The sequence below is a fragment of the Bos taurus genome, chromosome 11 (assembly GCF_002263795.3).
Source record: "Bos taurus isolate L1 Dominette 01449 registration number 42190680 breed Hereford chromosome 11, ARS-UCD2.0, whole genome shotgun sequence".
NCBI lineage: Eukaryota > Metazoa > Chordata > Mammalia > Artiodactyla > Bovidae > Bos > Bos taurus.
Window position 1 is genome coordinate 60,006,558 of NC_037338.1, and position 24,855 is coordinate 60,031,412.

The window sequence follows — 24,855 nt, forward strand, 5'->3', positions numbered from 1 at the left end:
AAACTCATGTCCATCGAGTTGGGGATGCCATCCAGCCATCTCATCCTCTGTCGTCTCCTTTTCCTCCTGCCCCCAATCCCTCCCAGCATCAGAGTCTTTTCCAATGAGTCAACTCTTTGAATGAGGTGGCCAAAGTACTGGAGTTTCAGCTTCAGCATCATTCCTTCCAAAGAACACCCAGGACTCATCTCCTTTAGAATGGACTGGTTGGATCTCCTTGCAGTCCAAGGGACTCTCAAGAGTCTTCTCCAACACCACAGTTCAAAAGCATCAATTCTTCGGCACTCAGCTTTCTTCACAGTCCAACTCTCACATCCATACATGACCACTGGAAAAACCATAGCCTTGACTAGATGGACCTTTGTTGGCAAAATAATGTCTCTGCTTTTCAATATGCTATCTAGGTTGGTCTTAACTTGTCTTCCAAGGAGTAAGCGTCTTTTAATTTCACGGCTATATGTAATCTCTATATAAATCTATATATATTCTTTAAATATGAAAAGCATTTAATGATAAATTCCAATACAGTAAAAAAGATTCTGAAGTTTACCTTTTTATGTCCTATGACTAAAAGATTTTATATGAAAGGGTATGAAGAGAGATGTAAAGAGGTAACTCAAATCAGAATAGTAAGTCATTTTAAATGGTACAGAAAGTCACTTAAATGTCAAAATCTTTACTGTAACTTTATGTACAACTTTTTATATTTAATGAAAAATTAGTAAACACATGTAAAACTTTTCAAGTTTACATAAACGTGGGCAAAATCTCCCACCTACCTCAGGCCACTTCCCCAAAAGCAAACCTATTAAAATTTCTTGTGTGTTTTTCTAAAATTGTTCCACTCACAAGTACAAAGAGTACATATACATGTATGTACATTCTCTTTTTACCACTGTTTTAATACACAGTGGGAGAATACACTGGGTACTTACTGTTTCTCTTAATAAAAAATCTACTACCGTTATTATTTAATAAAAACATATCTTGGAGGTTGTTACACATGAACAAAATACATCAGGTTCAGTCCTTCTCATGGCCACCGAACATTCTACTAGACGGCTTTCCCAAAACTCATTTAGTCCCACGTGACAGACATTCAGGGTCTAGTAGCATAGTGAGTGGTGTATCAAACATTTTCATGTACATGTATTTAGAAGACAAATAACTAGAAAGAGAACTGCAGTGTTGTTCTCCTAAAGTTACACCATACTCTGGTTAACAGAGTGTACTGTCAAACATAATGAGAATTACCTAATAGGTGAAAACGATATAATGTTAGCTGAACTTACATTTAATTATAATCAAAGATAAGCATTTTTCAAATATTTATAAACCACTTTACACATTTTTTTCAATTTCCCTATGTCACCCTTATCTCTTTTCTGCTTGGATTCCAATAGAAGAGTTTTGATACAAACAATGAAAAAAATAGCAGTCAATCCAATTGTTACAGGGTGAAGTGTGTGTATGTATGCATATCAACTGTGCAAAGTGATTTCAAAAACTTACTCCAGAGGGAAGGAAAAAAGACCCAGGCAAGACCCTATGAAACCAACCAACCAACCCTAGACAACCTGTAACCTGATGTCTGTTATAGTTGGTACTCAAAATGTAAAAATTCCTGATAATTTGAAATCTGTAGTACAGTCAAAAGTTAAACAGTAACAAATCACAGGAATATGCAAATAAAATAATCTTTCAAATGTATTTATTTCATCTCATTAAACTATCCTTTATAAATATTTTAAGTTATTTCAGACTATATTACAGATTATGCCAGAATTTTTTAATAATTTCCTTTTTGGTGAATTCAAATTTTTGCCAGGATAAAATGCTAGATAAAATTAATACATAGTATCAATTTAAATGTGATGAATTTCAGTTTCAATAAACAATGCTTCATTACTCCTAGTTACTTATTCTATATTACTTAATATATCATTGTTCTCAATTCTGTCTTGCTATGAATAAAAATTAAAAATCAAAAATTTGAAAAAGTGTAAGTATATTAAAAGTTTATGTATATATGTTGTGATCATTAAGAATATGGATGAAACAAAAATATAATGGATGAAAGCAAGTATAAGGGGAGAAATGGCTATTTTAATAGCAATAATATATAAAATTAAAACCCTTAAGAATGAGCTTAACATATGATAAAATCTATATGCAAGTAACTCTGAAATGCTGAAAGATACAAAATAAAACAAATGGCATATCACAACTTGGATAAGAAGATAGCACTTTTCAAAATAATTATAACAATGAAAATAATATTTTTAAAGGTAAGTCAATGCTAAAACTCACATGGAAAAATAAATGAGACACAGATTCTTTAAAATATATATAAAGGATCAGCTTTGCCAGATATTAAGAAATGTTACACAGACACAAGGTGAAAAAAGAAAAGATATGAGTATAAAAGCAGGGACTAACAAATGTTTTCTCGATGCACCAGACAGTAAATATTTTACGATTACAGGTGATACATTCTCTGTAACAGATATTGTATTCTGCCACTGCAGTGTGGAAGCAGCCACAGACAATATGAAAATGAACAGGCAAAGCTATGGGGCAAACAAACTACAAAATCCAGTGTCCAGCCCACAGACTATAACTTTACCAATCCCTGGAATACAGATCATGACTATATACACAAAAAGGTCAGTCTACAAAGTTCAGAAATTGGCCCAGTCAAGATAAAACTAGTGTCTGAAATCAGTGAAGAGAATTACTAAACAAATGGAATGGGGACAACACAACCAAAAATTGGGAGGGGAAATACTGCGTATGTATATGATAAATTCCTATTGGATTGAAGATTAAAAAACAAAATTGAAACAAAATGTACAGAAAGGAACTAAAGGTGAATTCTGTTATAATCTTGAAATGCATTTCAAACCATAACACAAAAGCCACAGGCCATTAAGAACTTAAACCACAAGTCTGAAACCACGTACTTGAAACTCAACTGCAAAAACCACCTGAATTAAGCAAGGAGACATGAAAGCAGAATGTAGTCATAACTCCTAACAGAAAAAAAGTCCAATTTCATTGATATATAAAGATCTCCTACCAAAAAAAAAGTAAAGCAATTGATAAATGGCAAAGAATATAAACATTCCCGGAAACAAAAAGGGTTCTTAAACACAAGATTTCCAACCTGATTCACATTAAAGAAATCCAAATTTAAAACATCAATGATAACACTTTTCACTCACTAGTTGAGCAAATAAAAAGGAGTTTAATACAACTAATTGAAGAGGATAAGGATAAGGACTTCCTTTCACTTAAAGGTGAAAAGATAAGGAATGATGCTGAAGTTGAAGCGCCAGTACTTGGACCACTTGTCGTGAAGAGCCAACTCACTGGAAAAAACGTTGATGCTGCGAAAGATTGAAGACAAAAGGAGAAATGGGTGGCAGAGGATGAGATGATTAGATAGCATCACCAACTCAATGGACATGCATGTATTTGAGCAAACTCTGGGAGACAGAGGAGAGGGAAGTCTGGCATGCCTCAGTCCATGGGACTGCAGAGAGTCAGACATGACTTACCAACTAAACAACGGCGAGCGGTCAAAGTGGCACTATCACACCATGAGCTACCATAAGTAAACCACACATAAACTTTAATGTAACAATTCTACCTACAAGTAGGAATTTATCCTACATAATGGTTTTGCACTTGGATGAAATGACTGTAAATAGGTTACCTGTTGTGGCACTGTTTGTAATGGAAAAGAATAGAAAAAGATAGTGCCTATGAACAAGAATTGGTTAAATAAACTATGGTACATGCATATAATAAAACACTATCTAGTCCTTAAAAAATTAAGTGCTTTATGTTACTTATATGGAATAATAATCTCCAGGACAAAATGTTAAGTGAAAAAAAACCAAGTCCATTTAGTATGATACATCTGTGGAAAAGAAAAGTGGAAAAAAAATGTTTACTGTTTACAATTAGAAATTTATACAGAAAATGTATGATGTACCTGAGAGATAAGGAACTGCATGCATGAGAGACTGGTAGAAAGGGGAAAATGTATAGCATATCTTTTTTGAAAAGATATCAATTTTTTGAAATTTAAACCATATGGAAATGAGCCTATTCAAAAATTATATTTAAAAAGAAGATAGTATAATAGAAAAAAAAACATTACAATGTTCAGGACAGAAGCACTGATTGTATAAATGATAATAATAGGAAAATGTCTCTTAATAAACCAAGAACCTCTAACTGACTAGCTCTCACTTCCTTTAATTATACCACTTGTACAGTAAGACAAGACATGGATTCACAGATTTGGTCCCCAATTTTTCCCATGTCTTGGTTTCTTTAGCTACAAAATGGTAACAGAATTCACCTTATCAGGGAGTGAGCACTTAGAACATATAATAAGGAAGTATTTAATAAATGTAAGCTGTTGATATTACCTGTGCAGCAGCCCAAATGCAGTCAATATGCTGAGTACTCAATCGCCCTTCAGCTGCCAAAAAATTCAAAATCACTTGGCACTGTTTGATAATCTGGGAAAGAAAACCTTATTATAGTTAATTTTTAAAAACTTTCTCTCTTAATAGAGCAGATAAGTCATATAAAAGTCCACAAACCTCAATATGTAAATTTGGTCCAAATATATGCTCTACCACATTGTTGCTTATAAGCCAGTCTGCAAGTTCTTTTGCAATGGACCTAAAGTCAAATAAAAAAAATAGTTTATACATTTCAAAAACTATTAGTATCATTCTGTCCCATGTCTAAAAGCAGACTCAGGTGAAAACCCAAAACTGCTCACATACAAATTATAAGTGTTAGTGTGTTAGTCGCTCAGTCGTGCCCAACTCTGCGACCCCATGGACTGCAGCCCACCAGGCTCCTGTGTCCAGAAGATTTTCCAGGCAAGGATACTGGAGTATAAAGAAGTGACTATATACAATTAACTGTTAATAATACTACAAAGAGTAACTGAAACCGAAATCAAGAAATGACATTACTACCTAAATTTATGAACAAACAAAAAAATTCTGAAAAGTTAGGCTAACTAATACCAGGTGCATAGGGGAGAATACCAGGTACATAGGGGAGAATACCAAGGGTAACACCCAGAAAGCGATGCATTTTCTGACTCAAAGATCATGCCTTCCCATTATTTCCACAGCAGACACTGAAGCATTCAAGGAAGGTTTTCCCGTAGGTCTGCTATGGCTGGGCTTCCCTGGTGGCTCAGTGATAAAGAATCCGCCTGCCAATGCAGGAGATGCTGATTTAATCCCCGGGTTGGGAAGATTTCCCTGGAGATGGAAATGGCAATCCACTCCATTATTCATGCCTGGGAAATCCCATGAACAGAGAAGCCTTGTGGGCTATACAGTCCACAGAGTCACAAAAAGTCAGACACTGAGTGATCAAGCACGAGCCACTATGAGTAGATATCATAAAAGTAGGTTACCAAAGTGTGGGGGGCGGGAAAGAAAACTCTCCAAGCCAAACGGTAACTCCCCTGCCTGATACTCAAAAAGGTTCTGCTAAAGAGTCGGGTATCAACTGACTGTTCAGAACACTTGGCTACATTTATCATGAACAATTCACCCTTCATTTCAAAATGTGAACTTTTTATTCCTAAACAGTTTTAGATTTTCCTTCATTTTTGGAAAAGAGCTAACAACTTTCTTTTAGAGTAATAAACCACTGGCACAGAAATTAAACTATTAGGTAGCTGGCCAAGTTCCTCTATCCATGGAATTCTCCAGGCAAGAATATTGGAGTGGGTAGCCACTTCTTCTCCAGGGGATCTCCTCAACCCAGGGATCGAACCCGGGTCTCCTGCATTGTAGGCAGATTCTTTACTGACTGAGCCACAAGGGAAGCCCAACAATACACAGTGTCAGTTTATCAGTTAATTTGTCTTTTATAGCTTTAAGATACGTGTGAAACATAATAAACTGAACATATTTAAAGTATATAGTTCAGTGAACTCAAGCTTACATATACATCTATGAATTCATCAGCACTGTCAAGATTACAAACACATCAACCCAAAAAGTTTCTTTATGCCACTTTATCTTTTCTCAGCTCTCACCCCCACTGCCCAGACAATCAGTGATCTGCTTTGTTATTAGTTTTCATTTTCCAGAATTTCATGTAAAAAGATACGGCATGTGATTTTTTTATAATTTAGATTTTTTTTTCACTCAGCATAATCCATTTTCCTTCATTGTCATTAACCCATTGGTTTCTTTCAAGTTTGGGCAATTATGATTAAAGCTGCTGTAAGCACCCATGTGCAAGTTTTTGTGTGGATATAAGTTTTCAAATTCTTTGGGTAAATGCCAGGGAACAAGACTGCTGGATCATAAGGTTATGCTGAGTTTTGTAAGAAACCATGAAACTGTCTTCCAAAGTAGCACCAGTGATGAACAAGTGTTTCTACTGCTTTACTCTTTGTCAGTATCTGGTGTTACCAGTGCTGTGCATTTTGACTGTTCCAATAGGTGTGTAGTAGAATTTCATCGTTGTTTTGATTTGCATTTCCCTGATGTATGCATGTGTTCATGTGCTATCCGTATATCTGCCTTGGTGTAGCTGTCTGCTAAAGTCAGCGTATTTTCAATCTGATTTTCTTTCTGTTCATTTTCTTACTGTTAAATATTTAAGAGTTCTTTGTATATTCTGGATAACAATTCTTTATCAAATGTCTTCTGCAAATGTTTTCCCCTGTCTATGGCTTGTCTTCTCATTCTCTTGACACTGTCTTTCCCAGAGCAGAAGTTTTTTGAAGAAGTCCAGCTTATCAATTCATGGATCATGGTATGGTATTCAAAAGGTCACCACCATAGCCTAGGTCATTCTGGTTTTTTCCTATATTCTTTTAGGAGTTTTCTAGTTTTGCATCCTATGTTCAGGCATGTGATTCATTTTGAATTAACTTTTGTAAAGAGTGTGAGATCTACATCTAGATTTTTTTTTCCACTTGGTTGTCCAATTGTTTCAATACTTGTTTGTTGGAATACAAATACAATATTTGTTGGAAATTCTATCTCTGCTACATTGTACTGTCTTGGCACCTTTGTCAAATATCAGCTGACTGTATTTATATGGGCCTATTTCTGAGCACCGTATTCTGTTCCACTGATCTCTCTGCTCTATCACCAAAACTGCACTGTCTTGATCACTGTAAATTTAGAGTAACTGTTGAAGGTGGGTAATGTCAGTCCTCCAACCTTCCAATACACTGAAGAGCAGTGGTGAGAAGGGATACCCTTTCTTTGTTTCTGATCTTAGTGGAAAAACTTTGACCTTCACATCATTAAGTATGGTGTTAGCAGTAGGAGGTTTTGCAGATGGCCTTTATCAGGTTGATTTAGTTCCCTTCTGTGCCTAATTTACTGAGAGTTTTTACCATGAATGGTAAAGTCTGACTTTGTCAAATTTTGACTTTACATTAATTGACTTTGAAATGCTGTACCAGCCTTGAATACCTGAGATAAATCTCACTTGGTTGTGATGTATCATTCTTTTTATACCTTGTTGGATTCAATTTGCTAATATTTTCTAAGGGTTTTCATATGTTTGTTCATGAGAAATACTGGTCTGTAGTTTTCTTTTCTTGTAATGTCTTTGTCTGGTTTTGCTATTAGGGTAATGCTGGCCTCAATGAGTAAGGAAGGCTTCCTTCTGCTATTTTCTGAAAGAAACTGTAGAGAACTGGTATAATTTCTTCCTTAAATATTTGGTTAAATTTACTAGTGAACCCACCTGGGCCTGGTACTTGTTTTGGAAAGTTATTAATTGTTGATTCACTTTAATTGATCCAAGCCCTTTCAAATTAATTCTTTTAAAAATTTTTAAATGGTTACCACAGAAGAACACCTAATGAAAAAAGTAGTGTTACATATACTGTGGGTAAAAGAAAATGGGTTTCAAAACAGGATGTGTAGTGCAAAGATTCCAAGTTTTTTCAGCAACATAAATTATACACAGAAAAACCGGGAAGAAATTAAAATTCCTTTTCTTGTTTATCCACAAAAGAATTATTTTTAATTTTAAAATTATTATAAATATTTTTTAAAAGAAGCTATGAATTAGACATATGGCCTCAAAGGATCAAACATGAAAATAAAACTACTAGTGGTATATTTTACCTACTTCTGAGTAGGCTGACAGAAGCTATGATCCACAAATGAACTCCATAGAAAAAGACAATTTAACAACTAAAAATAATTCTTTCAGTTCCTTGAAAAATATTCAGAGTAAGTGTAAAATTGGACAACATTATCAATAACAACCATTCAGGACCCTGGAAACATACACACAACTGGGACTCCCATAAGGACTAAGGGGAGCAAGCAGAAAGAAAATTTGAAGAAATTATGGTCAAACATCCGAAATTTGAAGAAAAATGTTCATCTACACATTCAAGAACCATAATAAACTCCAACTAAGATAAACACAAGGATATTAACGCCCAGAGAAACCACAATCAAATTCTTAAAAGCCAACGACCAACAGAAAAATCTTAAAAACAGCAAAAATAAATAAATAAATAAACATGTACAGAAGAACTACAATAAGATTAACAGCAGACTTTTTATCAGAAAATAGAGCTATACTGAAGCAATGTTCCTATATTTTATTAGAATTGTTATTAATCTGAAGTAGACAGTAATAAAGATGCATATTGTAACCCATAAAGCCACCACTAATTTTTAAAGTATAAAAAAATAGAATTAAAATGGTATACAGTTGGTTCTCTGTATCCATGGATTCTGCATCCATATATGCAAACAAAAAAGGATCAAAAATATTTCTTAAAAAAATTCCCAGAAGTTCCAAAAGGCAAAAGTTGAATTTGCCACATGCTGACAACTATTTACATAACACTTAAATTTTGGTATCCTCAGGTGGTCTAGAACCAATTCCCAACACATACCAAGAGACAACTATACTACTATATACACTGCAAAATAAGGCAGTAAAGGAGAAACAGAAAAAAAATTTTAATTCAGACATAAAAAAACCAAAAGCAAAATGGCAGGCATAACTCCAACTATACAGTGACTGAATTAAATAATACAATCATAAGGGAGTACTGTGTAAGAGTAGATTTTTTTCCCCAATCCAACCAAATGCTGTCATCAAGAGATGTATGTTAGATCCAAAAATACAAACAGGTTGAAAGTAAGAGGAAGGAAAAAGAGTTAACATAATAAAGTTACACTGACTATACTAACATCAAATGAAATGAACTAAGCCAAATATTGTTTTAAAGAGACGAAGACGGACATTTTAGGATGATGAAAGGATGAAATTATCAACATAACATAGTAACTATAAACAGAGTGTACCCAACAAAATGTCCTAAAGTACATGCAGCCAAAACCAACAAAAATTGAGAGAGAAAAAGAAATACAGCCAATTCTCATCACCCCTGGTAGTTGTATCATACAATGTCACTGCACTGAGTTAGCTAATACTGAACCCCTGAATATTTTTCTTAGATTAATATTACCCACCGCTTTAATGAATAAAAGGAACATGTTATTAGCATCAAGTGCTTCCTAGAGTGGGTTCTCTTTAAAAGAATGACTCAGTGCAATAATATGACTCATTGGTTAGACTGACTGAAAGAAGACACAGACTTTGATTAAATGCAAATCTCACATAGTAACATTAAGTACACAATTTGGTCTACAATTCATTTGCAGAACTTCTTCAAAGAAATATTGTTTCACAAAACGAATATTTGTTTTGAAGTTTCCACTTCAGTCAGAACAATGCAAAGGAGACTTTTCCCTTTATGTAAAACTGTCATCATAAAAAGTTCATCAACACCCTTCCCCTTCCCCATTCCCTCTGGAAAAAGAGACATGGCTCTCATTTAAGTGTTACCATGTTGTTTTCTTCGATACTCTTTTTCTAAAAACTTTTTATAATTGAGGTACAACGGACAAACAACATGATTAGTCCCAAATGCACAACATGATGATTCAACATTTGTATATATAGCTAAATGACTGTGTAAGTATATACCTAAATTATAGTAAATCTAGTTAACATCCACTATGATGGTGTTACAAAATTTTTTTTTCATTTGTGATGAGGACTTTTAAGATCTACTCTAACAATTTTCAAATATGCAATACAATATAGCCACCATGCTATACATTACCACTCCTACAACTTACTTATTTTGTAACTAGACATTTGTATCTTTTGACCTCCCTCACCTCTTCTGCCCTCCTCTGACCTCCACACCTCTGACAACTACCAATATATTCTATCTTTGAGCTTAGGGTTTTTAGTTTTTAAAGTCTGTATATAAATGAGACCATATGATATCTTTCTGACTTATTTCACTTAGTATAACGCCCTCAAGGTCCATCCATGTTACCATAAATGGCAAAATTTCATTCTTTTTATGGGTGAATAGTATTCCATTGTATATTCTATTTCACCATAGAACTGAAAGAACAAATAAATACAGTCAATTCTCATTTTTTACTCATGGCAACTGAATCCTATAAAATCTCTGCACTGAATAAACTCATATTGAACTCTTGAATATCAAATTAAAAAAAAAAAGAACTTCTTTTCAGATTCTATTTTCGTGTTACAAAAGAGAAAATGAGCATCAGAAGTGTTCAGTGACATGGCTCAGTTCAGTTCAGCTGCTCAGTCATGTCCGACTCTTTGCGCCCCCATGGACTGCAGCACACCAGGCCTCCCTGTCCATCACCAATTCCCGGAGTTTACTTAAACTCATGTCCATTGAATCAGTGATGCCATCCAACCATCTCATCCTCTGTCGTCCCCTTCTCCTCCTGACTTCAATCTTTCCCAGCATCAGGGTCTTTTCCAATGAGTCAGTTCTTTGCATCAGGTGGCCAAAGTATTGGAGTTTCAGTATCAGTCCTTCCAGTGAATATTCAGGACTGATTTCCTTTAGGATGGACTGGTTGGATCTCCTTGCACTCCACGGGACTCTCAAGAGTCTTCTCCAACACCACAGTTCAAAAGCATCAATTCTTCAGTGCTCGGCTTTCTTTATAGTCCAACTCCCACATCCACACATGACTACTGCCCCAATATCAAGTACTAGACGTGAGACTCATATCCCTCCAACTGGCCCAGAGTCACAGCTTCTTGCACTATACTGCACGGCCTCCTACCACTTCCATCCCCTGGTCCTTTCTAAACCAGTGCTAAAACAAGAAAACAGAGCATCACTTTATATGACTTCAGCTGGGAATGTGCACGTTGGGAGACTTTCTTATTGCTCTGTGCATTTCAGCAAGACTATGAAGAACCAAAAGTATTGATTTGGGGGTTACAAATAAACTGTAGCACACAGGCAAATTAATAAAAACAGAATCCACAAAATGAGGATAAACTGAAGTCAGAGACTTCAATCCCCTACTTTTAATAACAGATTGGAACAAGTAGATAAAAAAATCAACAAGGATACTGAAGACAAACATTACGAGTTCACTAGACCTAAGAGACACCTAAGGACTTCCCTGGTGGCTCAGAGGTTAAAACATGTGCCTGCAATGCGGGAGACCTGGGTTCAATCCCTGGGTCGGGAAGATCCCCTGGAGAAGGAAATGGCGACCCACTCCAGTATTCTTGCCTGGAGAATCCCATGGACGGAAGAGCCTGGTGGGCTACAGTCCATGGGGTTGCAAAGAGTCGGACACGACTGAGCGACTTCACTTTGACTTTCAAGAGACACCTATAGAACACTCCATACAACAGCTGAATAAATTCTTCTTAAGCACACATTAACATTCTGTGGTACAGATTATATGTTAATCTGTAAAACAAGACAAATAACCCAACTAAAAACTAGGCCAAAAAGTGAACAAACAATTCACCAAAGAAGAAACAGAATGGCAAATAACCATATAAAAAGATGCTCAGCATTACTGGTAATTAGGCAAATACAAATAAAAGTCATAATGAAATGACACTAACACCCACTATAATGGCTATAATCAAAAATACAGGTAAAAACAAGTGTTGATACGATTGGGGAAAACTGAAACCTTCATATATTACTAGTGGAAATATAATACAGGAATGCTGGAAAACATTTTGACAGTTTCTTTAAAAGTTAAACATAAAATGACCTTACAAACCAGCTGATCATACCTATGTATCTACCAAGAGAAATGAAAACATATGTCCAAAAAGACTTATACACAAATATTTAAAGTAGCATTATTCATACTAATCAGAAAGTAGAAACAATCAAAATATCCATCAATTTGGTAAAAGAATAAACAAAATGTGATAAAGCTATATAATGTAACACTATTCACCAATAAAAAGGAATGAAGTACTAATTCATACCACAACATGAATGAGCCGCAAAATAAACAGTGTAAGTGAAAGGTGGCAATTGAAAACAAACACTATCATATGATTCCATTTATAGCAAACCCCCAAAATGGGCAAATCTACAGACAAAGATTATTAATGGGGATGGGGATAAGAATGGGGATTGACCCACTGCTGGGCATACACACCAAGGAAACCAGAACTGAAAGAGACACGGGTACCCCAATGTTCATCGTAGCACTGTTTACAACAGACAGAACATGGAAGCAACCTAGATGTCCATCCACAGATGAATGGATAAGAAAGCTGTGGTGCATATACACAATGGAATATTATTCAGCCATTAAAAAGAATACATGTGAATCGCTTCTAATGAGGTGGATCAAACTGGAGCCTATTAAACAGAGTGAAGTCAGAAAGAAAAACACCAATACAGTGTATTAACGCACAAATATGGAATTCAGAAAGATGGTAACGATCACCCTACATGAGAGATAGCAAAAGAGACACAGATGTAACGAAGAGTCTTTGGGACTCTATGGGAGAAGGCAAGGGTGGGATGATTTGAGAGAATAGCATTGAAACATGTATATTATCATATGTGAAACAGATTGCCAGCCCAGGTTTGATGCATGAGACAGGGTGCTCAGGGCTGATGCATTGGGATGACCCTGAGGGATGGGATGGGGAGGGAGGTGGGAGGGGGGTTCAGGATGGGGAACACATGTACACCCATGGCTGATTCATGTCAATGTATTGCAAAACCCACTACAATATTACAAAGTAATTAGCCTCCAATTAAAATAAAAAATTAATTTTAAAAAACAAACAACAACAAAAAAAGAATGGGTATTGATGTAATTCCCTGGCAGTCCAGTGGCTAAGGCTCTGAGCTTCCACTGCAGGGGGCATAGGTGCAATCCCTGGCCAGGGAACTAAGATCCCACATGCCATGGTACAGGAGGGGTGGGGGGGATACAACTGACTACAAATGGGCAAAAGGGATCCTTCTGAAGTAATATAAATGTTCTACAACTGGACTGTGATGAAAGTTGTACAACTCTGTAAATTTGCTAGAATTCATTATAAAAACAGGTGAGTTTTATGATATGTGCATTATCTATACCTTAATAAAACTGCTTAAAAAGACAGACACAAGTCACAGGCTCCAACAATGAATTTGCTCCAATCTTTCCACACTGTACAAACTCTTCTCTTTCCAACTTAAAATATCTCTACTAACTATTCCTCAAAACTTTTAATCCCCTCCCTCTTAAGCATGTCTTTAGTATGTATAAACTTCACACATTTTTTAAATGGAATTCCTTCTTACTCTCTATCCACAGGAACATAAAAACCTAGCCTGTACATGTAGGGTTACTACACTGGTGAGTTCAAGACTTTTAACTTCTGTCTTTTTGCAGGGATGGGGAGTGATTACTTCATTGGCAATTTTAAAATTCTCTTAAAGGCAGTCTGAAGGGGTGCAAGGGGATGCACTCAGGTGTCAAAAAGGGAAATACAGACATGTAGTTTAATATACATTGGATATAATCTACTTACTATCTTGACTGTGTGAAACAGTACTCCTAGTATGAACCAGAATTTATAAAGCTACTACCCATTCTGGGCCACACATTTTAAGGGGACTTAAACTGACTAAGAATGTTGCCAAAAGTGAATGACCCGCCTGGCCATATAGCTAATAACCATAATATGTGAGAAAAAAAAAGTACAGGCATAGTCTCTGGTTTCCAAACTCATGAAGGGATGGGTTCAATGGAAATTAGCTCCACAGAGCAGAACTAACATCAATGCATAAAAGTTATAGTAAACCAAAAATATGACTCATTCATATCATTACTAATTTTCTAACACCTTAAAACTGTGTAACTCTGAGGAATTCTCTGGCGATCCAGTGGTTAGGATTCCACACTTTCACAACCAAGAGTGTGGGTCTGATCCCTAGTCAGTGGCTCAGAAGTAAATAATCTGCCTGCCAAGCAGGAGACTTCAATCCCTAGGTTCTGGAGAATCCACTAGAGAAGGAAATGGCAACCCACTCCAGTATTCTTGCCTGGGAAATGCCATGGACAGAGGAGTACGGTGGGCTACAGTCCATGGGGTCACAAAAGAGTCCAACACAACTGAGCCACTAAACAACCACAGGGAACTAAGACTCGGCAAGCCGTGCAATGACACAGCAAAAATAAAACTAACGAACTCTGTTACAGCAGAAAATATTACTACCCAACTGAGATTTTAAAAAATGATTTCTATACTGGATGGACAACTAAATAGAATATTAGAAAAATAAGCATTTCTAAGTACTTTAAAAAGCTGTAGGTTATAAAAACTACTTTTTCATATGTGAGCATCATGAAGTTGGTTTTTCCAAAAAAAAAAAAAAGTTAAATGAGAGCTTTTCCTGCATCAAGTGCGGTTTCCGAAAACTATCAGTACCATATTCTTTACTATTAAGTTCTCCTGTATAGTCTCTCTTTGTATTTTGTGAAAAATAACACTGTATGTTTTAAGTGTTGCAATATATTCCTCTGAAAGCTTATTAAAGGCTATACCACAAGGCAAAATATTTCCAGTGAACACTTCAAATCAAATAGTCACAGTTATATTTATCATATAAATAGCTACACACTGATATAGTGTACTTATGCATAAATTACTTACGTTTCTGTGTCTGATACCAATGATTCATTATTGCACACATCATTGAAGGTGTGAAGCTGATTCTATACAGAAAAGAAACATATTTTTCCAAAATTATTCTTGCATGTTAGCAACTGGCAAGAAACATAGTTTGACGTATTTGATATGCAGATCAGAAAGCAATAATCAGATCAAAATTATAAAATATAAGATCATCAGATATATACTTCCCAATTAGCCTATTTCATTTATCATTTTTAAACATGAATTCATTCCACAAGCAATACTTGGGCTTTATTTCACTGAGAATGTTAGAAAAAAGCTGAATAAGGGGGAAAAAATCACAAAAATGTAATGCAAAGCAGCAAGTAATGTGTCATTGCGTGCATGCCAGGTCACTTCAGTAGTGTCAGATTCTTTGCCACCCCATGGATTGTAGCCTGCCAGGCTCCTCTGCCATGGGGATTCTCCAGGCAAGAATACTGGAGTGGATTGCCACGCCCTCCTCTAGGGGATCTTCCCAACCCAGGCACCAAACCCGTTTCTTATGTCTCCTGCATTGGCAGACAGGTTCTTTACCACTAGCGCCACCTGGGAAGCCCAATGAAATTCGAGAAAGGCTTCCTAGGCCTATACTTTTAAGATTTGATTTGGGAAACTGCCATTGTTTTCTACATTTACAGTCTAATACATGGGTAAAATCTAGCCACTTCAGAATAACTATACTATAAAAATAGGTAGTAAATATAAAGGAGTAAATCTAATACAGACCTTTGTAAACCAGAGTAAGCATATCCATTCTGAAAAATGCAGCTAACTACTTAGCTCTAAGCAAACTGTCATGCAAGAAGACAGATTCAAGAACACCAGATTCTTGCCACCCGCCCCTCTCAGAGAGGCTAATAGTATGTATTTCTCACCATTTAAAACAGTATTTGCTACTGTGCAAACCACAAGTTTCTGTTAGTCAAATCTTGCCTATGGCCCAATAATCTGTGGCTTCTACCTGAAATGAATTAGTTACTTATAATCTTCTATTCTTTTTCTCCCTGAAAACATTGCTTTCTAAATGTAAAAAAACTGAACAGCTAGGACTTCCCTGGTAGTCCAGTGGCTAAGACTCCACGCTCCAAATGCAGGGGGCCTGGGTTCAATTCCTGGTCAGGGAACTAGATCTCACATGCTGCAACTAAGATCTGGCACAATGAAATAAATAATAATAAATATTTTTTTTAAAAAAGAAGGGGGAAAATTTACCCCAAAAATTATTAAAAAAAAAAATATATATATATATATAAAAAACAAGTGAAGGAGTTGGACCTGAAAATCAAAAAGACCTAAGGTATAAATCCTTCTAAGTCCCTGCCTCTTCACATTTAAAATAGGAGGAAAGAGAACACATAAGAAATGATTTGTAAGGACCACAAAAAATAATGCACTTAAAGTCCTTAGCACAATGGTGCTCCATTGTGCTCCATAGGTGGCTCCATAAGCAGTAGGTATTATGATGATGATAATGATAGCCTGAGAAGGCAAACAAAAAATTACCAAAAATAAAAATAGCTTACAGTTATCTGACTTAGTCCAGCCAACCTCATAGTCAAAGTAGGTGACATAAAGTACTTAAATGCAAGATCTAGGCTTTCTTTATCAAAGCACAACGTCGTGTCCAATGGTTCTTTCACTGTGCTCCACATTAAGTCAGCCATGTTGCGAGCCGCACTCTGCCTTAACTCCTGATCAGAGAGCTTGCATAAATACCTGAAATGATTCAGAAATACAACATACACGAAAACTTGCAAGCTATTTCTTAATCCAACTTAAAAATTCAATAATATTCCTTTGCTCCCTAACTTCGAAATGTTTGGTACAGTAGAACCTGACATCCTGGGATTAATATCCCCAATTTAAACTATTTCTAAGTGATACTTCAAGCATTGTGACCTGTGGCAACGTGTCCTTTGCTGAGAGTTCAACATGAATCAGAAACTGCAAAGTCCAACACAACATAGAAGGTGGGTAGAGGGAGGGAGGGAGGGAGGGAGGGAGGAACTACACAGAGACAAGTGGTTTAACATCAGATTCCGTACCCGCACCTCCAGTAAAGCTTTCTATTCTCTAATACCTGTCATGTATACAGCTCTTGCTTTTAATAAGTTTCACTTAACTTCATACAAACAACATATCTACTTCCTGACACAGCCAAAATCTTTCAAAATGTGTACATTTTAAACAGCACTATTTGGATTTCAAAAATCACAATCCACTGGTTTTCCTCTCAGGCCCTACCTATATTATTTGGTTGGTTCCTCCTCCTCGACCCAACCTTTCAACATTACTGCTCCTCAGGGCTCATAATGGATTGCAAAAAGACTCCATATCCTTCCCATCACTTCATACAGCAGTCTTTGCAATGTGACTTCGCCACTCTTCCTATCAAAAGTGTCATTTCTCTACTTCCTTGCACCTGAACTTTGCCATGAAAGTTCCTTTGGCCAATGGCACAAAGAAATGTGACACAGCAGAAGCTTAAAAGCATTTGGGCTTGCTCTCTATTGCTGGGAACTCTTCAACTACCAAGAAAATGGACTCAGAAAAGCCTACTGGATGAAAGACACATAGCTAATGCCCCAAATAACATCCAGCCAACTGCCAAAATATATATGAGCACCTGTCTCCACCCGAGACCAATCCACCTGCCAACCACAAGACAAATGAATGAAGTTATCTATCCTAGAGCATCCAGGTCCAGCCAAGTCAACACAGATCGGAAGAGCTAACCAACCGGAGACCTGTGAGAAATGATAAATGGCTGTTATTTTAAGCTACTAGTGCTGGGTGTTTTCTTACACAGCAAAAGCTACCTGATGCAGGCCTGCATCCTAGCTTCACTTGTATTCTCTTTCTATGTTCTCTCCCTAGATGAGTTCATTTATTTACTCCAGAAGATTCTAAGAGTGATTCTTTATGCTGACAACTTCTAAATTAATGCTGTTGTTCTAAATTACATGCTTTTACTCCCAATTTCCTACTGTCACTTAAATGTCCCAAAGGCATGTAAAAATGAAGTCTTTAAACTCTCTCAGTCTTTCCCATCTCAGTTAATGATACCAACTGCAAACAGAGGAATCAAGGAGAAGAGGGTTAAGTGTCATCCACTACGCTATCCCTTTTCTTAAACTCCACAATCACCAATCTTGTTGCTTTCATTCTCAACTATATCCAATGAATCTGCAAAACGTAACAATAACCTTGTACAAGTTTATTGCTTATCAACAATCCTTGAACAAGTATCCCTAACTTCTTTCCAGGACTACTGCATTAACTTTTCAGTTGGTCTCCCAGCTTCTCCTTCAACCCTCCTACAATTTATGAGGCAACTTCCAAGCTACTGAAAGGCCAACCTGATCTTTTAAAAACCACTATGAGGGCTTCCCTGGTGATCCAGTGGTTAAGAATTCATCTGCCAATGCAGTGGACACACTTTCAATCCCTGGTCCAGGACGATCCCATGCTGCAGTGTGCGTGGGCACACTGAGTCCCGTGTGCCACAACTACTGAAGCCTGTGCACCTGGAACCTGTGCTCTGCAACAAGAGAAGCCCCTACCCTCCACAACTGGACACAGCCCATGGGCTTGAAGCAGTGAAGACCCAGCAAAGCCACAAACAAAATAACCAAATCTTTTTAGAAAATTAAGCTATTAAAAAAAAAAAAAAAAAACCATCAGGATTCATCTACTTAAAACCCTTCAACAGACCCCACTGCTAAAAGTAAATTCAAATTCCTTGCAACAGCCTGAAGGTCCTAAATAATTTTATCAATCATATCATAATTGAACTTCCCTGTGCATTGTTCTCTGCCAATCTACTTCTAGTTTTTTAATGTCATATTCTTTCCAACTTCAAAGCCTATGCCTTTATGTTCCTTCTACCTGAAATATGTCCTTCTAATTAATATCTGATGAGCAGATTCATGTTCTTCAGATGCCACCTTTCTGAAAGGCCTCATATTCTCTATCACCTTATATCTTTACTTGCACAGGATTCAGCATTATCTGATTCTTTTCCTGATACTTTCTCCAATAACTTAGACAGTAACTGGAAAATAGTAGGCACTAAAATTTTTGCAAATGCAAGAATAAGAAAAATTATAAAGAACTCTTAAATATTATCAAGTAACACAATCTAAGAACACCAAAAGCTTACATCCTACATTTAAACAATACAATTCTTTCTCTATCTTCATCATAGGTTTCATTCATAGGTTGGGACTTACAAAACACAAGTATCACTTGCTCCTCAATGAGACCTTCTCCATACCCACAGTTACTAATTGTGACCTACCCTCTAGAACTCTCAATCCACCCTTGTCATTATTTTTCTCTGTAGTACTCATGAATTTCTTTTTTATGTTTTAATTATTTATTTCAATTGGAGGCTAATTATAATATTGTAGTGGTTTTTGCCATACATTGCCATTACATCAGCCATGGGTGTACACATGTTCCCCATCTTGAACCCACCCACCCTCAACTCCCTCCCCATCCCATCCCTCAGGGTCATCCCAGTGCACCAGCCCTGAGCACCCTGTCTCATGCATCGAACCTGGGCTGGGGATCTATTTCACATATGATAATATACATGTGTCAATGCTATTCTCTCAAATCATCCCACCCTCGCCTTCTCCCACGGGTCCAAAAGTCTGTTCTTTACATCTGTGTTTCTTTTGCTGTCTCGCATATAGGTCATCGTTACCATCTTTCTAAATTCCATATATATGCGTTAATATACTGTATTGGTGTTTTTCTTTCTGACTTACATCACTCTGTATAATAGGCTCCAGTTTCATCCACCTCATTAGAACTGATTCAAATGCATTCTTTTTAATAGCTGGTACTCATGACTTTCTAATGGACTCTATTATTTTTTATTGTGTACACAGATTACACAAAAGGAGGTAACTTTTCTTCTCTGCTATATTCCCTATGCCTATAAAACTTAGTATATATTTGCTTACTGAATAAATATAGCTGAATATCGTGCAACCACTGTTAATCTCTCATTCTTTATACTCAAGGAAAAAAAATTCCAACATGAATTGCTTAAAAGTAAACATTAAATATAAAAATACATGTTCATTAGAAACTATAAATTGTCAAATTAAAATTTTCTCTGGGGAATGTGAATGCAAAGGGCTTTCAAACAATATAATTCTGTACTATTATATGAACAGTTTTAAACACTACTATATTGACAACAAGGGGAGAAAAGTTTTATAAACTTACCTGATAACGTATGTCCTAAAAGGAATAATGTGCTGCATGACAGCAGGGATATGCAGCCATATTCTAATCTATAAAGAAACATAAAAGCAATATTAATGTATAATGAATATGAAATACATGTCTTTAAGAACAAAAACATTTAGTATTTTGCTACATCTAAAACATAAATATTTTGTAAAGGATAAACTAAGAAATATTACTGAACACATACAAGTAGTTTAACCTATACATTTTTAATACATATACCTAAAATCAACCTAAAGAATTACTATCAGCATCTTGATAAAAAGGGAGAACCATCAATCCAAGAGTATCTTACTACCTGCTATTCTATACCTCTTTGCATGGTAGCAACCCAAATACAATAGAACTATATAATTTTTTCATAAATCATCTTAGTTTTTTAAACTATATATTTATTTATTTATTAGGCTATGTTGGGTCTTAGTTATGGCACTCCAGCTTCTCTCTAGTTGTGGCACACAGGCTCAGTGGTTGTAGTATGCGGATGAGTTTCCCCATGGCATGTGGCATCTTAGTTCCTCAACCAGGGATCGAACCCATGTCTCCTGTGTTGACAGATGGATTATTAACCACTGAGCCACCTGGAAAGCCCTATATGTCAATTACACCTTAATTTTTAAAAAAAAATGACAAGGAGGTAGAACTTGTTTTACTGCATAACAAGACTTCTTAAAAAGCAGCAGAAATTAGATAGTATGAAAAATAGCACAAGACTAATCAAATAGACAAATGGAACATACTATAAATCTGAGACTATGCCCAAGAAGACACATAAAGATACTTGATTTATGACAAAAATGAGTCTGCAAAACAAAGAGGAAAGAACTGTCTTTGCTACAAATAGTGATAGGACCAGGAGTTGGCTGTATGAAAAAGAAAATGAATCCTAATCCCTCACATACACCACACACGGTCAGTTACCACGGAATTACAGGTCAAAATAACAAAGTAATATAACAAAACTTGAAGAAAATGGAAAAATATCTTCATAACCTGAGAATAAGATTTTTTTTAACCATTAATGAAAATATTAACCATAAGGAAAACATTTCTTATAAATTATACACCATTAAGATTTAAAGTAATCCTTAATGAAAATGCAAATTACAATGAGCTGTCATCTCACATAATTCAGAATGGCCATCATCAAAAAGATTACAGATAACAAATGCTGGAGAGGGTAGAAAGAAAAGGGAACCTTTCTGCAGCATAGGTGGCAACGTAAATTGGTGAAGCCACAATGAAAAAGTCCAGAGATTCTGATAAAAACTAAAAATAGAGTTACCACATGATCCAACAATCCCACTTCTAGGCATATATTCTAAAAAGAAAGGGAAAAAAAAACTCTAATTCAAAAAGATACATCCATCCTCAATGTCCACAGAACACTATTCACAATAGTGAAGACACAGAAGTAATCTAAATGTCCACCGACAGATGAATGAATAAACAAAATGGGGTATACATATCTGTTCCTGCTGTTCAGTTGCTAAGTACAACTCTTTGTGACCTCATGAACTGCAGCACGCCAGGCTCCCCTATCCTCCACTATCTCCCAGTTTGCTCAAATTCATGTCCACTGAGTTGATGAGGCTATCTAACCATCTCATCCTTTGCCGTGCCCTTCTCATTTTGCCTTAAATCTGTCAGGGACTTTTCCAATGAGTTGGCTCTTTGCATCAGGTGGCCAAAGTACTGGAGCTTCAGCTTCAGCATCAGTCCTTCCAATGAAAATTCAGAGTTGATCTCCTTTAGGATTGACTGGTTTGATCTCCTTGCTGTCCAAGGTCTTCTCCATCACCACAATTTGAAAGCATCAATTCTTCAGCGCTCAGCCTTCTTTCCTGTCCAACTGTCACACCTGGAGACTACTGGAAAAACCGTATCTTTGACTATGCAAACCTTTGTCGGCAAAGTGATACATGTGCTCTTTAATACACTCTCTCTGTTTGTCATAGCTTTCCTTCCAAGGAGCAAGCATCTTTCAATTTCATGGGACTAGTCACCAGCCAGTGATTCTGGAGCCCAAGAAGATAAAATTGGTTTCCACTTCCACTTTTTCCCCTTCAATTTGCCATGAAGTGAAGGGACCAGGTACCATGATCTTAGATTTTTTACAATCAAATTTCAAGCTAACTTTTTCATTCTTCTCTTGCACCTTCATCAAGAGGCTCTTCAGTTACTCTTCACTTTCTGACATTAGAATGATATCTGCATATTGAGATTGTTGACATTTCTCCTGGCAATGTTGATTTGAGCTTGTCATTCATCCAGCCCAGCATTTTGCATAATGTACTCTGCACAGAAATTAAATGAGCACAGTGACAATATACAGCCTTTTCATATTCCTTTCCCAATTCTGAACCAGTCCTTTGTTCCATGTCTGGTTCTGTTGCTTCTTGACCCTCATACAGGTTTCTCAGGAGACAGGTAATGTGGTCTGTTATTCCCATCTCTAAGACTTTTCCACGGTTTGTTGTGATCCACAAGTCAAAGGCTTTAGCGTAATCAATGAAGCAAAAGTAGGTATTTTTCTGGAATTCTTAATCACAGCACTTTAACAGAATCATTTAGGATTTGAAACAGCTCAGCTGGAATCTATCACCCCCACTAACTTTGTTCATAGTAATGCTTCCTCAGGCCCACTTGATTTCACTCTCCAGGATGTCTGGCTCTAAGTGAGTGGCCAAACCATGTTCATTATCAGGTGATTAAGACTTCTTGCATAGTTCTGTGTATTCTTCCCTCCTCTTCTTTATCTCTTCTGCTTCTGATAGATCTTTACCATTTCTGTCCTTTATCAGGCCCATCCTCGCATGAAATGTACCCCTGGTATCTCCAATTTTCTTGAAGTGATCTCTAGTTTTTCCCATCTAAATTGTTTTCCTCTCTTTCCCTGCATTGTTCATTTAAGAAGGCCTTCTCATCTCTTCTTGCCATTCTCTGGAACCCTGCATTCAGTTGGGTGTATCTTTCCCTTTCTCCCTTGCTTTTGGCTTCTCTTTCCTAAGCTATTTGTAAACCCTCCTCAAAAAGACAAACAGCCTTCCTGCATTTCTTTTTCTTTGGGATGGTTTTGGTTGCTGCCTGCTGTACAATGTGACAAATCTCCGTCCATAGTTCTTCAGGCACTATATCACATCTACTCCCTTGAATCTATTTGTCACTTCAACTGTATAATCATAAAGAATTTGATTTAGGTCATACCTCAACAATCTAGGGATTTCCCCTACTCTCTTCAATTTAAGCCTGAATTTTATAAGGAATCCATGATCTGAGCCACAGTCAGCTCCAGGTCTTGTGTTTGCTGACTGTACTGAGCTTCTCTACCTTTGGCTGCAAATAACACAGTCAATCTAATTTCAGTACTGACCATCTGGTGATGTCCACGTGTAGAGTCTGAAGAGACTGTTGGAAGAGTTGTTGGAAAAGGGTTTTTGCTATGACCAGCATGTTCTCTTGACAAAAACTCAGCCTCTGCCCTGTTCATTTTGTATTCCAAGGCCAAACTTGCCTGTTAAACTCCTGACTTTCTACTTCTAATCCTACTTCCTAATCCCTATGATAAAAAGGACACCTTTTTTTGGTGTGTGTACCAAAAGGTCTTGTAGGTCTTCACAGAACCAGTCAACTTCAATTTCTTCAGCATCAGTAGCTGTGGCACAGACTTGGATTCCTGTGATGTTGAATGGTTTGCCTTTGAAACAAATTGAGACCACTTTGTCATTTTTGAGACTGCAACCAAGTACTGCATTTTGGACTCTTATTGACTATGAGGGTTATTCCATTTCTTTCAATAGATTCTTACCTATAGCAGTAGATATAATGGTCATTTGAATAAATTTGACCATTCCCATCCATTTCAGTTCACTAATTCCTAAGATGTCAATGTTCGATCTTGCCAATTCCTCCTTGACCACATCCAGTTTACCTTAATTCATGGACCTAACATTCCAGGTTCCTAAGCAATACACTTCTTTATGGCATCAGACTTTACTTTTACCACCAGCTGTATCCACAACTGAGCATCATTTCTGCTTTGACCTAACCCCTTCATTCCTTCTGAGCTCTTAGTTAATTGTCCTTCGCTCTTCCCCAGGAGCATACTGGACATTCTAACCTAGGGGGCCCAGCTTCCGGTGTCATATCTTTTTGCCTCTTCATACTGTTCATGAGGTTCTCCAGGCAAGAATACTGGAGTGGATTCCCATTTCCTCCTCCAATGGACCACATTTTCTTGGAACTCTTCACTATGATCCGTCCATCTTGGGTAGCCCTACACAGTGTGGCTCATAACTTCATTGATTTACACAAGCCCCTTTGCCACAGACTATAATCCATTAACTGGGGGTGTGTGTGTGTGTGTGTGTGTGTGTGTGTGTGTGTGTTTGTGTTTGTGTGTGTGATAGAATATTACTAAACCATTAAAAAAAAACAACTTGCAATTTGCAGCAACATGGGAATGGACCCAGACATTATCATACATAGTGAAGAAAGTCAGGCAGAGAAAGACAAATTCTATATGATATC

At 36.7% G+C, this 24,855-nt stretch overlaps 1 protein-coding gene across 6 annotated transcripts in view; it reads right to left on the reverse strand.

Annotated features, from left to right (window-relative positions):
• The window catches only part of USP34 (ubiquitin specific peptidase 34), a 241,283-nt gene that overhangs the window by 146,747 nt on the left and 69,681 nt on the right, over window positions 1–24,855 (reverse strand). For all 6 annotated transcript variants that reach the window (XR_009496463.1, XM_059891776.1, XM_059891779.1 and 3 more), the window contains exons 6-10: window positions 20,302–20,369; window positions 16,584–16,776; window positions 15,037–15,098; window positions 4,620–4,701; window positions 4,443–4,535 (exon numbers count right to left, since the gene is read on the reverse strand). Coding sequence is in view for 5 of the 6 variants with exons in the window: in XM_059891776.1 (XP_059747759.1) it covers window positions 4,443–4,535; window positions 4,620–4,701; window positions 15,037–15,098; window positions 16,584–16,776; window positions 20,302–20,369 (498 nt within the window). In the remaining variant the exon portion in view is untranslated. The remainder of the gene's footprint in view (window positions 1–4,442; window positions 4,536–4,619; window positions 4,702–15,036; window positions 15,099–16,583; window positions 16,777–20,301; window positions 20,370–24,855) is intronic.